Source organism: Diadema setosum, chromosome 9 (assembly GCF_964275005.1).
Source record: "Diadema setosum chromosome 9, eeDiaSeto1, whole genome shotgun sequence".
Classification (NCBI taxonomy): domain Eukaryota; kingdom Metazoa; phylum Echinodermata; class Echinoidea; order Diadematoida; family Diadematidae; genus Diadema; species Diadema setosum.
In genome coordinates, this window is record NC_092693.1 from 22,324,932 (window position 1) to 22,340,897 (window position 15,966).

General features: G+C 40.3%; 1 protein-coding gene across 1 annotated transcript; it reads right to left on the reverse strand.

The window, feature by feature from the left end:
* Positions 1–4,063: 4,063 nt before the first annotated feature.
* LOC140232951 (cytochrome b-c1 complex subunit Rieske, mitochondrial-like) lies at positions 4,064–14,191 on the reverse strand. Its single transcript, XM_072313063.1, has 3 exons — positions 13,900–14,191; positions 6,208–6,476; positions 4,064–5,215 (listed from the first exon to the last, which is right to left on the reverse strand). Exons 1-3 carry the CDS (start codon positions 14,114–14,116, stop codon positions 4,874–4,876), a joined length of 828 nt encoding a protein of 275 aa, XP_072169164.1. The 5' UTR covers positions 14,117–14,191; the 3' UTR covers positions 4,064–4,873.
* Positions 14,192–15,966: the final 1,775 nt, after the last annotated feature.

Here is a 15,966-nt window from a genome sequence, read left to right on the forward strand (position 1 = left end):
ATACTGTACGAGCTGAAATTTTCGCGGTGGTTTTATTTTCGCGAATTTCGCGAATCGCCTTTGAACCGCGAAAATAACAACACGCGAAAATAACAACGTGCGAACGATAAGTACAGTTAGACCTCGCAACCGCGAAATTAACAACACGTGAAAATGTCCTCCTAGTAGCAATTCGCGAAAATATCTGTACGCGAAAAATGTCAGCTCGTACAGTAATTAGGGTTACAGGAGTCAAAGATTATGCATCTTTGTCTTGGTTATGTCGTCTGTTGAAACAATATGTCAAATAAATTTGCCAAAATGTTGGTTGCATGAGTAAATCATTTCATGCGTATTTGTGGCCAGTGGTTGATTCCACCCTGTTTGTAGCCTGTCATGTGAAGTATACAGACCCGCCAGTTCTTGTTTTATGTTCTTTTTTTTTCAGTGCCGTGATATTATTTTGTGGCATCATGTTGGGGAAAAATTGTTAAAAGTATCTCCAGGTTTCCGTGTTGAAACATTCTCCATCAGTACACTCAATCCTATTATTTTTGATGCACAGCGAGACACAGAAACCCTCTTTCCAAAGGCACTTTTGAAAGGACAGGTTTCTTGTAGCCTTATACCCTATACAGTCAACTCTGCGTAAGTCGGTCTTGACACGACTGTGAAAAAGGCACCGACTTCTGCGTCTTCGGAGGAATAGCACATGTACACTCCTTGAGGCTTTCAATGTAAATTGAAACTTTTTGCTTTAATTGACGTGGTAGATTTTTTGTCTTTGACACATGTGTCGTCGACTTATGCGGAGTTGACAGCAGTTCCATACAAGTCAACGCACTACATCTGTGGTCATCTCTGGCATGGTGCAGAGAGAGAGAACTCGAAGGAAAAAAACTGAACTGTTCTTAGATTTGTTTGTTTTGTACAAAGTAGTGCATACACTGTGATTGTATTTATTTTGTTGTTACTTGTAAGGGTGTGATGTAATGTGTATGCATGAAATGATTTGAAACATATCACTACTTTGCCGCCACCCTTTCATGATGACATAGGTAATGTGTAGTTGAGTTGTCCATCCGTCCATCTGGTTACTGTGATTTCACAACAAAAAGGATAATCTGTTCATGCTCAGCATGTGTTTGTCATATGAGGTGCAATTTGTGCTGATGAGAATGTTGGCAAAATCTCTGAAAACAAAGGTCAAAGACCTTTGGCCAATAACATGATTGACAGCTTGGAATCTCTTATGGTTTAAGTTTGTGAGAAGGAAGGACATTAGCAAACGTTGTTAATATATAGTTAAGTGATTGCATCAAACGTCGAGGTCAAAGATCACTGGAGATAATTTCAGTTTAATTGTACGATTTCATAGAAGGAGGACCATGTACTGGGTAGTGTGTATACAATTATGTCGAGATGATGGGGCACAGGGTCTAAGTTCACTGAATTTGCTATAATGTTCATCTTTTGTTCAGTTGCAATCCAAGGGATAGAAATTATTGAGGAATTATCTATTTCTTGTCTGCAAAAGGATTAATGATCTGTCGTCAAAGCCAAAAACAACACCAAGGAGGATAGTTTTAAATGCTTATTACAAAGTCACGTTGTCCACACAAGTGCTGATGGACAGTGTAGTGTGCACGCTCAACCAGTGGGGTTCTAATATTCACACACGTACCGCCGTGTATAAACTATGCCGTTATTATGAATTTAGCTACATGTTTTGTCTGTAATACGAAGAAAATGACAATGCGAGGTAATACCCGATTGTAAACATGATGTAATCATATGCAAACAGACTGGCAGGAAAGACTGCCGTAATGTAGATGAAAAACACAATTAGTAAATGCAAGTACATTGTATTGCTTCGTCTCATATGTTGGTACATGTGTCAACTATATCACTGGTGAAAGGTTTATTTGTACCTATATGTTTGTCTGTATTTTGATGCGATCAGACATGAATGAGAAATGTGAATAAGAAGGTAGTGCTTTTTCATAATATGTATTGTATTAATATGTATCCCCATTTTATGACCTATACGTTAGTACAGGTGAGTTTGCATTGTGGCTACTGTATCTGACTTATGGGGTATTGCAAGAAAGTCGAGTTGCATTACAAATTTGCTAATAATTTCAAGACTTGGAATTTGATTGAGGGATTTGCAATTGATCACAACTCGAGCCATAAAGAGCTCTGATTGCAACTTTCTTGCAATGCCCCCTTAGGTCCACAGGTGTAGTACATGCAGTAATGAGTTGTGTATTTGTGGTCAAGTGTAGTTTGTTTGCATTTTCACACACACACACACACACACACACACACACACACACACACACACATGTATATGTATATATATATATATATATATAGAGAGAGAGAGAGAGAGAGAGAGAGAGAGAGGGAGAGAGAGAGAGAGATTGATAGATATTTATATATACAAAGCCTACCTTAGATGGACCTTCCATGCTTCGAAAACATACATTATGAGGTCTTTTACAATGGCGGGACATATACACGTCCATCTAATGTTTTGACCAATGTTTTTCAACACAGCAATTTAAATTGGGACAGAATTTAGTATATAAGACAGCTTAAAAACAAAGTTCACGTAATGTGCTTTTCTAAAGTAAGTCCTATGTATATATATTATATATATACACACACACACACACACACACAGATGCACATAGATAGATAGGTAGATAGATACATAGTGTATTTGGGCGATGAAAATACAATAAGCTGCAATGTGGAGATATTAATTTCATGAGCTCCTGAATGGAGACTATAATGCTATTTGGATTATAATATGAGATTCCATAATAATGGAGACCTTTCATCGTGAGCTCCTCTACGAGGGCAAATATGGATATGAGCTCCCTCATGGAGACATCCTAATATGTAGTATACGAGGTATAAATCATAGTATTGTTTGATTTTTTTTTTGGCAACATTTTTTGATTTGATATCAGTACCAGCGGGACTCGGATAAGTCGACGTCGAGTGAGTCGAAAATCACTTAACTCGAAGCAAAATAAAGAGTCCCGATTTTTCCCTATCTATTTTCTCTAAGAAATGTGTGGATAAGCCGAAGTACAAGAGTCGATATTTCGGCTGTGTCGAAGTAAAACATTCGGTCCCTTTTGTACAAAATACACGTAGTTTACATCACTTGAGCCGAAGAAGATTTGTCTGGCATTCTCATTACATTTAGAGGAGAACCAAAAAATCGGCATGTCGCAGTACCCCGTCCCTGACCTGCCGCAGGTAAGCATGCACACTCAATATCTTATACCGTACCGTTCCGCACGCATGTCGAATACATACACATGTATACATGTATACACACAGCACATCGATCCATACTTTATCCATACACACAGCACATCCATACTTTATCCATGTCAAGCCAGAACTCCTTGGTCAAGCCAATCGCTGCTTTAATATTTTAGTGACAGGCCAAGTGGGCGGAGCTTGTTTGTGCATGCTGGCTGCATAGTTTTGTTCAATGGAGGTGGGATGGGCCTGGGAGAGTGTTTGTCTCGGGGAAGGTTGACAGAGATGAAAGCACGCAGCTGAGAGAATGTCTGCCAGCAATGGCTACCTATGTTGCACAATAGACATAGCACATGCACATTGCCACATTAGCGCAGACATTCTCAGAACTACGTTTAACTACTAGTATTGATACAAATTCCATGTTCAATGTAGAACAAAATAAGAACATTATCTTCAAGAACAGACAAATTTGAATGCAAACACACACACATGCAAGCAAATGTACTATAATACATGTACATAACTGTAAGTCGAAAAAAAATTGACTCTCGCAAGAGTCGAAGTTCACCTAAGTCGACGCATTTTTTTCAGTCCCGAGAGATTCGACTCATGCGAGGTTTACTGTATTTACAACAGGGCCCCATTCTTTCTTTTTTTTTTCATATAAAGAGAGACTCCGTTTCAACATGCCAGACGTATCAATACAATATACGGTATCACAGGAGGGCCACTATTAAAACAACAACACACACACACACACACACACAAGAGGGAGGAAAAAGGGAGATTCATTGGCTCTTTTACAACATGTCTTTTAATACAATAACTCTCAATCTTTAATTCAACTCTTGTACATAGATAAAACACACAGTGGGTGTCGTAAAATACCTACTAGTCATGATGGGACAGCAAATTCTTCACCATGCCAAACTGCAGTACTCCTCTCTTCTGTTGCACATACCTCGCAATAATCGCCCACAAAAATATTCTAGGCAAGTATTCACCTACTGCTCTGCATATGGTGCTTAATATAAACCAGTCCACTGCCATGATGAGGTAAGTTATTGTCTATGACAGAGCGCCAGGGCTAAAACACTGTTCAAAGCCTACATGAAGTGGACACTGAAGACTTTCTTTCTCGACCAATGATGATAGTTTGTAAAGCAGTCAATGCATAAGATCCTAATATTCCTCTTTTTTCTTTATTCACATATGGTAATAAATAATGCATGTCAATTTTCTCACCAATATTTAAAATATTTCCATCCTATATCAGTGTGACATTGAGCTCACTGCTGGATACACTACTTCCAAGAAAACAGGCATATCACTGCAGATGGTACACAGTTAACCTATAGTTAAGACATCTTTATTAGATTTTTTTTTTTATATTGCATAACCTATCTTTCATAAATTCACTAGAGTGGTCTTTGTTACTGAATGATAAAAGAGAACTTGGGTGATAGTTGGGAGGAAAAAAAAGACTATCACTCATTCTGTATCAGGATCGCTTCTTCAAAGTGTACAGTTTGTCGAAATGTAGGCTTGTGTCTTGACGATCACAAAGCAATGTGATGGTTGTGCGGGGGGAAAGGTTTGATGGCTGCTAACCAACAACGAGAAGATCATCGGATGGGAAGGCGTACTCTGGGATCTCGAGGTTGAGGGGGGCGGGGCCCTTCCTGATGCGGCCGGAGGCGTCGTAGTGGGAGCCGTGGCAGGGGCAGTAGTAGCCGCCGAACTCGCCGGCGTTGGCGATGGGCACGCATCCCAGGTGGGTGCAGACGCCGATGAGCACCAGCCACTTGTCGTTCTGCACACGCTCCTTGTCAGCCTGGGGGTCGCGCAGGGACGCCACATCGACGCTGTTGACGTCGTCGATCTCTTCCTGTGTCCGGTGCCTGACGAAGAGAGGCTTGCCCCTCCACTTGAAGGTCATGTTCTTGCCCTGTTGCAAGGGAAAGGAAAGGAAAGATTAACCTGAAGTTCTCCCTCAACACATTCAACTCATTAAGGGCATGAATTGTCAAATTTCTCTCATTTCCTTGATCCCTGTAACTCTATAAACACAATGACTTCTAACAACAAGGCTATCAAATTTATATTCCTGATACTGAATCACATCATTCACTATCACATAAATGCATTGTATGACAACACGTGATGAATTCTGTTTATCCCCATTCATTAAAAATCATGCTACCACTGGTAAATAAAAAAAAAAGAAAAAAATAACGGGCGAGTCAGTAACACAGATTGAAACAGCCTTGAGATACATGTACTACCATTTTGATTACAAAAATCACAGGAAAGTTGCTTTTAAACAAGTACAACATGTAAACAATTCAACTGGGAAGACAGTAACCATGCTTTACATAATCCTGAACTCAGTCAAATAGTTTCACACTTTGACAAGGAGAAAGGAGGTGTGAAACAGGGCGTACACTGTAAGGGCGTGTTTACACCGAGGAAAGTAACGGCAACAATCATGTTTTTTGCTATGGGTGCGCCAAACGGAATCATGTCTGGTTTTGTTTTTTAAAAATCGGTACGGTGTACTCCCGTTATAACGAACACGGTTATAATGAAATTCCAGTTATAACAAAGTAAAAATTCAGAATACAACATTATCAGTTTTATGTTTTTTTATTGTTTATTTGTTTCATTATAACAAAATTTCGATATATAATGAAAGAAAACTGCCGGTCCCAAGGAGTTTGCTATAACGGGAGTCCACTGTAATTCAAAATTCAAGTCACCCAAAATGTTATTCATATGTCAAAATCAAAAGCAACAAATTCAACAGTTGAAGACTAATCTAAGTAAGAAACTTGGGGAAATGATATTGTAACAGAACCAGACATGGTTCCTTTTGGTGCACCATAGCAAAAAAATAGACTGTTGCCACGACCATACTCGGTGTAAACTAATGGCACTAACCTCTGGAATCTCATCCAGCTTAATCTCAATCTTGGCCATGGCCAGAACATCAGCAGATGCATTCATGGTCTGGATGAAGTCTGTCACGATGTTCTTGGCACTATAGGCCGCAGCGATACTGCCGCCGCCAACCAAGAGGTAGGTGAACATCTGCCGGTCAATGGACGATGTCCCAGCCGGCTTGTTTGGGTCCTGAGATGTGTCCCGCCTGTACTCTGAGAAATCTGGAACCTGGACATCTGTGTGCGCAAACCTGACATGGCTGGGACCTGCACAACAAAGGTATTTACAACAAATAAAAAACTACATTGCAGTGTATGTTTGTGAGCTACTTGACTGCCAGGCAATGTACTGGACAAATGTACATGTACATGTATATGGATTGAGTTGATACGGCAATATACATGTACATGTATTGACAAGTGAATTTTGAGGAATACAGGACAATCCATTCAACTGTTATAAATTCTTAAAATTCTATGCCATCATCACTGGATGAGAAGACTGTCTACAACAGTTTGTGATGTCACCGTACAGTGGCATATCTACAATGTAGGCGGGGGTGCACGGGGTGCGTACCCCCCTTTTGATTTTTGTTAAAACAAAAGAAAAAAAGGGGGGCGCATGCGCTCCCTTTAATTTTGTAAAGGCAAGCCCCTTTTACGGAATTCCTGGATCCACCCCTGCCGCAGGACAATGATATATATATGTACAAAAAATGTTTTGTTCCTTCTCTTGATACTGACATAAGACAATATTGTTAAGCATATCAGAAGCTATTGCAGCACAGAAGAATATATACATGATATGTACAGTGTAGGTTACGAGCTTTATGAACTAATTAATTACTACTACTACTACTACTACTACTACTACTACAACTACTACAAAGTGTACTACTACTACTACTACTACTACTACTACTATTATAATTATCATTATCATAATGTTATGTGTAATAACATACATACATTCAATGTAGGACAGGACCCAAAAAGTAGTAATTAATGGTAAGGAGTTGAGATCTATTCGTGACAAGCGGTATACCGCAGAGAAGTGTGCTAGAACCGGACCAACATTGTTCAACATATAATAGAAACTATCTGCCTTCAACAGTTGATTCCCGTATCACACTTTTTGCAGATGACACCAAGCTATACAGGACAATGACTCTAAAGCTGACTCAGATCTGCTATGGAATTCAATTGCCATAACAAACTGGTCCAATGAATGGCAATTGCCACTGAATGAAAGTAAGTGCAAAGCAGTACACTCTGGAACAAAGAATCAATGGTTCTTATATCTACACACATACAGATCCCATCTCTGGTACATCTGGAAATGAAGAAAGCGACTTGAGGGTGCTGTTTCAACAGCACTTGAAAACATGAAGCAGACGCTGAGTAAGAGCCAACATCAATGAAGGAATAATAAACAGGTCATTTTCAACCTTGCATCATCACCTGCGGATACATGTATGCCTGGCGGAAGCGAACATTCTACTGAAATTTACATGCAGCCAGCAAAAGTGATAAATTGTCACGGTCTGGGTATGCTGACCTCCGTAACGCTTACTGCGGGCCGCCCGTTGCTAGAAACTCGACTTGTGATAGAACTTCACATCAAATTCAAATGCAATTATTGGCCGAAACTTTGTGTTGGTCAGAATCAAATGTGAATTTGAGTCTGATATTTTCACATGAAATTAAACTTTCATGCTGCCAGCAACAGACACGCCCTTAAATGCAATGGTGCATACAATTTGGGGGACTTGCATTTGATTCAAGATTCTTGCAACTGGCCTCAGGAGCGGTATAACATGCCAGCTTTCAATCAGAGTGACTGGCTCAAGCACTCAAGCACTCAAGTAACTTCAGCAGATGATGTGCGTACGCTAGGCATATGGGCATTAATGCCAGGATCTGGGAGTACAGGTACAGGTACTGTAGCTAGTGACCAAGTAGCGAATCAGTGACCATATGCAATTTCTGTAGGTATCTGACAATATTTATGTAATATAATTTCATAATTGTCAATTTGGTTCAAAATGGCATTGTTGAGAAGCTGAAACATGTCAGAACGCGAGCCACCCATAATTTGCCAATATCCTCCATCTATTTTTACCGAATATCAGTGGTCTATTGCTTGTCTCATGGCCTTCGCCAACTATACACAGCCCATACAATGTGTATTTTGGCCATCCAAAATTTGACCGCCTGCTACATGTAGAAACCTAGCTGAGTATGCTTAAATTGTGCACGGTCGAACCTCGGCATGGGAGGTCGAACGTTGGTGTGGGTGCAGATACTTCTCATCAGAAGCACAGTGTGCTTGGGTAGGTACTACGTCGTACAAGTGTAGGGGTAGGGGGTTTTGCCTTTATCAGGGATGATATTGAGGTTTGTTGAAAAAAAACATAAATTTTCAGGTGATTTTGATTCATGGAAAAAGCAAAATGTGTGTAGACTTGAGAAAAAAAGATCTGAAATCAGATTTAAATCTACAGAATATCATGCCTGCTTTATGTACCAGACATCTCGGCAAGCTCAACTGCTGCCCTCTGTTCTGTAGAACTAGAGTCTACACACCATTGCCATTAAGCATTGGGTCATGTTTGGTATATTAATCGAGTCAGAGTTCAAAAACTTTCTAGCCAGTGTAGCAGCGGAAAGCGCCTCCAGAGCTGCGAGCCTGCACCAGGCCGGCATTCCTAAAATTTTAGGTATACCCGCCTCCCCTGGCCCTCATCACAGGGGATAAGATATAGGGGAAGCAGCCTCTCCTGGAGCAGGCTCAGTCAGGAAGGAATGAGCGCCTCCTTTCATGCCAAGCGCCTCCCCCAAAATGTGAAGCACTGTCTGTAGAACAGTGGTCGCTGTGCCGATATCCTCCATCTATTTTTACCGAATATCAGTGGTCATCTTTACTCACTGACTTTAGGTTACTGCTTGTCTCATCTCATGGCCTTCGCTTGTGCTTCTGTGTGGGCCCTACTATACCCGGTAGTATAATTGCATTGTGTGTTGTCTGTGAGGTGTGGTGTGTTCGCTGTACAGTATAAAACATACATGCCAAAATTCAAGCGAACTTGTCATTTCGCATCATGTGATATTTCTTGTATTGGCAACGTGTTGCTACAATTGTAGGTATGATCGCGTTGTACAAGTATTTCATATGCCTCATGCGAGCACTGTGATATCTAACAGAGTCGCATGGCCCGTTACCAGCCTCGTTCGTACGTGTCTGTCACGTTTATTTGCCGTCTCTTTCGCATCCTCTCTAGGGGCGTCGTTCATTCATCTTTCTGCAAAGTGAAAACGATGACTATCGCCACAGAATTTTGTACTGTCGTGACTGTGTCTGTACAATTGCCACCCTCGTTCACAATCTGCTTCATTTTTATAATTATCAGTTAGAATCTAAAATTATCCTCTTTTCAAGATAAAATCTGCTGATCTCAACACAACTACAAATATGAATGTGCCTTCTGTATAGATATTGAAATAATCTTTTACATACTTTCTAAATAGTGTTCTGAAGGGAGGCACAGGCAGTTTGCTCTGGGTAGATAAAGGAGGCGTCCAGCACGAGCGCAGGTATAGTGAGGTGCCTGCACCTCGTCAGGGGCCCGAATACCGTCACCCTGCTTGATATTGTTACAATTGCACTGAACAAAAATTTATGCCTGGGACTGTGTTCAGTACACTTGAAACTTGGCAGGGTTATCACAACCAAGCAAACTGTGGTAAAAACTGAGCAATTTTTCGCAAAAATCTTAAATTTATAATACTAAATAGGAATACACATTATACCGTAAGTATCATCACGGCACACATCTTTACGTGCTTGTCTATGCATGGGAACATCACGGTCACCTGCACACGTCTTTTAGTAGTTTTACATGCTTTGCTTTTTTATGCGTTTTAGGACAATAGCTGCAAATTTCCGGTATCAATCAGTGAACTTGGTGGTTCTATTGGAATCTTCAGCATTTTTCTTACCTCCTATGTGAGTGGGATTTCATAGAATTTCAGTGACGAAATGTGATTCAAACATGCATAAACATTAACTATGATGAGGTGTCGGTCACTCAACTATACTGTATACGCCGAATATTTTGCAAGGTCTTTATTTTCACGAATTTCGCGAGTCGGGTGCTATTCGCGAAATTAAAGACACACGAAAATATTGACTCTGCTCGAGATGTGGATGTGATGTACGCGTGTACATTTCTCCGTTCAGTACAAGTCTCAACGATCGAGAATTTAACCACTCGCGAAATCGTCAGGAATTTCAGATTCGTGAAATATATCATATGACGCATACAGTATGGTTGAGGGGTCTAGATATCGCGCACGAAAATTTGAAATGCTCTTATAATAGAAGTTATTCCATAATCGTACCTAAATTTCTCAATGAATATCACGGAAATGCAGAAATATCACCTCCCAGAATCTCCTGATGATACGATGACGGAGTAGTGCGCTGTCGCCGTTTGTATGTCAGACTTTTTTTTATGCGTTCAATTTCTCGGGGTATGTATCAAAAGATCGCGCAGCTGCCCTCTGTAGTTTCATGCGTGAAAGTGTCTGCCCCTCTGCGCTGCGGCTGTAATGTGCTCCGGCTTTCGTAGAATATTTTTTCACTTGATATTAAATTTGTCCCTGTTAAGCAACAGCAGTTTTACCTAACTTGTGTATATTATTGTTATTATTATTATTATATGTGTTATTATTATTATTGTTATTATTATTATTATTATCATTATTACTATTATCACCACCACCATCATCGGACATAATCATCATCATCATCATTATTATTTTCATTATTATTATCACTCCACCACCATCATCATTTAATCATTCTTATTATTATTTTTATCATTGATATTTTCATAATCGTTAATGATTTTCATTTATAAAGTTTTCTTACAATATTTGTAATCACTTTAACCAATAATATACACGTAATATAAAATGGAGAAAAGTAAAATGAGACTCTCCACCTCAAAACAAACAAAAAGTAGCCAGACATGAATTTTTAGTTAAGACCATTATGCTGAAAGAGCAGACTTTAAGCTTTAAAATGATGTATAACTCAAATCAAATGGACTCTCCTAACCTATCTAAATATTGGAAAGAAAGCACAAACTCAGGAAAAGTGTGAACTGAGAAAAGAGGCTCTGAAGTACAGTGTCTATTCAAGCGCTTAATCTTTACCAAACCATGCTGGCTGTGCGATGAATGGGACAAAAAACAGGAAGTACACCACCAGAGTAACAACAAAGGGATTTAATATCAGATTAAAATGACATTGAGCATGCCTCATTAACACATTCTGTCCATAATTACTGCCAACTTTCAAAGCAGTAGCACTATCCTTTCCAAAGTTATTAGAGTTGAAAGTGAAGAGTATGGACAAGGTTTTTCAGAAATGAAAAAGGGATTCAAAATCAGTGTGCGCGACTTTATGTTCGTTTTGAGGTGCACGGTCACAAATATGAATAGGGAGGTCTCACACCTCCCTGATATGAACATATATTGTGTGTGTGTGTGTGTTTGTGTGTGTGCTTACCCATTCGTCACCCTCTCATTTTCGTCACCCATTTGTCACACTCTCATCTAATTTGTTTTCTTCAGTATCATTAAATGGCCCTCCCCTGTCACAAATATATCACAAGTTAGCGCAAGAAATCACAAGCAAATTCAAATTGAAATCACACTTCAACTTCGATAGACTGAAATATTTATTCCTTTGTAATATTATAATCGTTGTGTTAAAATTTGACTTAAAACAACGTATTAACAGTATTTCAGCGTAGCTGGCAGCATACATTGTTCTTGTGTATGATGACGTCACGTGGTAAACGATCGATCGAACAAATTACGAATTCTATCGACTACGAACGAGACAAGCGAGACGACACGTCTAGGCTACAACATCCTTAGAACAGATTTTAAGGGAAGGTAGGTTTGTACAAGGTAAAAAATTGGAAATTTAGCGGAAAATTTGTTGGAAATCAAAATTTCTTACCTGCTTCCTTCTCATGTTGAGCGGTAAGTCAGGTATGTTTATTCCATGGGGGTATCGGCAAATTTTGCGCTTAGTCCTGTGCGTAATATCGCTTGTTATACGCAGTTACGCTATGCGCGATCATTAGGTCCCTGCGCGAGACCTAGTACCCTTACTATAAAGCAAGTGGTCCATGATTCGGCAGGGTTCCATGAATCAACCACTCTTACAAATAAAAATTCACTGAAATTCATGAATAAAAAATGGCGCATATCAAGTGCGAAATTCAAACTATGCAACTATCTCCACACGTGTTCCGAAGAGCACAACAGTGGGCCACGTCGCCGGACCCCCGAAAATCGTTGTTGAACCCTCCCGGGTCAACTCGCACAAGCAGTTCAACGGGTAAGTAACAGGTAAGTAAAGTTGCATAGCAACACATATAGACTTGTTTCATTCCAAGTTTTAAAGTTACTAGTCCGTTTATCTGCATTGAATCTATACAGCAGGTACACTTACAGCCATGATTGCAACCGTTTCTGAGATAACTTAGGCGTTTACGCGATATGTATATTTTGCATGCCACCCCGTGACTCAGTCGCCACGTCTGCACTCAAGCATTGCCACGCCGCCGCGCCTGGCGACACTCACGCCAGTAATCGCTCGCATTTCAGCATTCGCATGGGTCGTTTGACATCGCATTTAAATCCATGATTTTAGATATGATGCCTCAAACCGATTTTGCTCAAATTTCGTGAGTAACTAGGAAACTTGTGAAGCTTTATGGACATAATCAAGCGAATTGCCGCAGTCCTTTCATTTTCGCGTTGCATTGCAAAAAAGCGTGGAGACTCCTTATAAGGGGTGCCCCGGGGGTTACTTATAAGGGGGACGGGGTTACTTATAAGGGGGACGGGTTACTTATAAGGAGGGGCCCCCCTTGTGAGTGGGTTTCCCGAACTGATGTATACGGTTTCGCCCGTGCATAGCCCGCGCACTGATACATTCACATAGGCAGGGCGAGCGCACGGCGCGGTACGTTGCGCATGTTGATGCATGGACATAAGGGGCCGAACAATGAGTACAGGGGGCCGAACGATGGTTGCAGCGCAAGCGTTCGGATTATGCACGCTATTTTGCTTCCGCTGCTTATGATGACGAACATTGGACTTGAACTTGAACTTGGTGGTGCAGGCGCGGGCACGGGCGCGCAAGTCTGGGGGCATTTTCCACTGCTATAGTGTAACAAGCCGGTGCGCCGCACCTGCATGGTCGTCAGTTACTATTTTTCTTTTTTTTTAAACTGGTAACAATATTAGGCCTAAATTCTGCATAGAAACTTAACTATACACAGCCCATTCGCACAGCGTATTAACAGCGTCTGGCCGGGATAAATTTTTAACGTTACATAGTCAAATAGAAACCGACCGTAGGTAGAACCCCTATGCTATGGCACTCTAACAGTTAACACATTATTGGGATTTGTATGCTCTTAAACTTACAAAGTCGTAAAAGACACAATGTACAGTAAAATTTACAACGCTTTATTACAGCAATTCTAAATACAATAAAATACTGTAAAATATTGGGGGAAAAATAAGAAAGCAGTGACACAATTTCAGACTTGACCTACATTGACATTGTACAGACAGTGCCGGTTCTGAATACTGTACATACCTTGCACACCGGACGTTGATCGCGTAGTGTGTGATCTGGGAAGGAGGGCAGTAAGCTTGTAGTTTGAGAGCCTATCTTCCTTTTCTGGAAGGGGCATATCAATTTTTTGGATCACAGTTGATGTAACAACAGCTGGTCTAATTTGACACGCCACATTGTGTGCTGTTGCGTTAACAAACGGAGCAACAACTCCAAGTTTACTGACCGCCGAGTACATTTTCTTGGTGCTAATGGTGGATTGATTTTATGACGACTTTAATACTACCGATACGCGATACCCGCACGCCGCCCAGTGAGTGCGAAGCTAGCTATGCAGTCGAGTCATGTAACGTGTGCTGTGTATGTGTATGACCATGGAGGCTGCGATACGTAACCGGCGTTTTTTATGTCATTCTTTTACTAGTATTGACCGATTCGGGTTCGTTGAGGGCAGCAGACATTTTATGGCACTGGGCGCAGCCATGAGCTCAAATTGCGGTGTCTCAGCCGACCCCCCCTGCTCTCCCCCACCCCACGGGCAACATGTTTATCGCGCACTTGTAACAAAGGTTCGCGCACTAAACAAGCATTCGCGCACTCAGTACGAGATGCCCATTGGCTAAAACAACCATGCATCAGTTTTTCATTCTGCGCGCGTGAGAGGGGTGGGGAGAGAGGAGGGGGGGTCGGACGATACACCGCAGTAATGGCGCTGCCCATGCCAAAAATACACATAGCGCGTCACAGAATCGGTCAATACGCAGGGGCTGAAGAAACCGACACGTTTGACAACCAATGAATCGTGATTTACGTTGCCAATTTAACGTCAAATGTTTCTTTTACAGAGGTCACAAATTCTGCAATTAAGCCCTATACCTTAGATATCGATAATCACTCGAGCATTGTTGCAACACCACATTCATTCTGTTATTTTTGTTTGTTTGTTCAGCATTTACATTTTGTACCTAATATGCTCTATAGATCCAGTTCAAAATCATGTACAGTGTACTACAGTGTTGCTTTATTTATTCATTTTTTTTTTATTTTTATTTATTTATTTAGTCATTTGTATTTATTTGTTTTATTATTATTATTATTTTTTTTTTTGGGGGGGGGGGAGTGGAGCCATGAGGACTGGACTATAAATAACACTATATGCTGTAAGGCCTATGTGCTGGTCTTGTCAGTTATTGTTACTCTTTGTGTGTCTTCAGTGCCGATCAGCACAGAAAACGCCATCGCATTGTACACACTGTCCACTGTCCCTGGCAAAGAATGGGTTATGATGCATCGACTCTCAAATCATGCCATTCTTACATGTTTGTCCTTTTCCAGTGTCGCATTTTTATTTCCCAATTTCATCTAATTTCATTTTTGTTTTTATACAAACTTGATACCGTTCTTAGTTCTTGGTATTGCTGTTTATGATAAACTCAAACTCAACACTCATCATGACACTAAGTTTGATATTCCATGTTTTTATTCCGTATGGAGCAGATGATTATCCCTCTATAGGAGTCTTACAACAAGGAGAATTCCTCTCCATTGTATATATTCACCTTCGAAAAGACTAATGTCAAAACTAAAAGGACAAGTTCACCTTCATAAACATAAGGATTGAGAGAATGCAGCAATATTAGTAGAACACATCAGTGAAAGTTTGAGGAAAATTGGACAATCGATGCAAAAGTTATGAATTTTTAAAATTTTTGTGTTGGAACCGCTGGATGAGGAGACTACTACAGCTTGTGAGTAATTATGCGTACAACAGTATAAAGAAAATGTAAAGAAAATTCAACATATTTTCACTTTTTTCGCATAATAAAAGAGCACTTGACTTGCCTCTTTCTAATAAAAAGGCAGGGGGAATGATATTACCCCTAACATATGTCGGTAACGAGTCAAGGGAATGTGTACTTTTTTCAAAAGATGAAATTTTGTGAAATTCTCTTTGTATTTTCCTTATATTGTTGTACGCATGTGACATCTAAGTTATTCATACAATGCAGTAGTCTTCTCATCCAGTGGTTACTGCATTAAAACTTCAAAAATTCATAACTTTTGAACGGATTGTCCGATTTTCCTCAA

Bases quoted from the DNA above. Each gene is read 5' to 3' on its own strand.
- LOC140232951 (XM_072313063.1), bottom strand. From the start codon at position 14,116: ATGTACTCGGCGGTCAGTAAACTTGGAGTTGTTGCTCCGTTTGTTAAC. The intron at 6,477-13,899 runs GTATGTACAGTA...TTTGTTGTGCAG, and splicing joins ATCAACGTCCGGTGTGCAAG to GTCCCAGCCATGTCAGGTTT. The intron at 5,216-6,207 runs GTTAGTGCCATT...CCCTTGCAACAG, and splicing joins AGCTGGATGAGATTCCAGAG to GGCAAGAACATGACCTTCAA.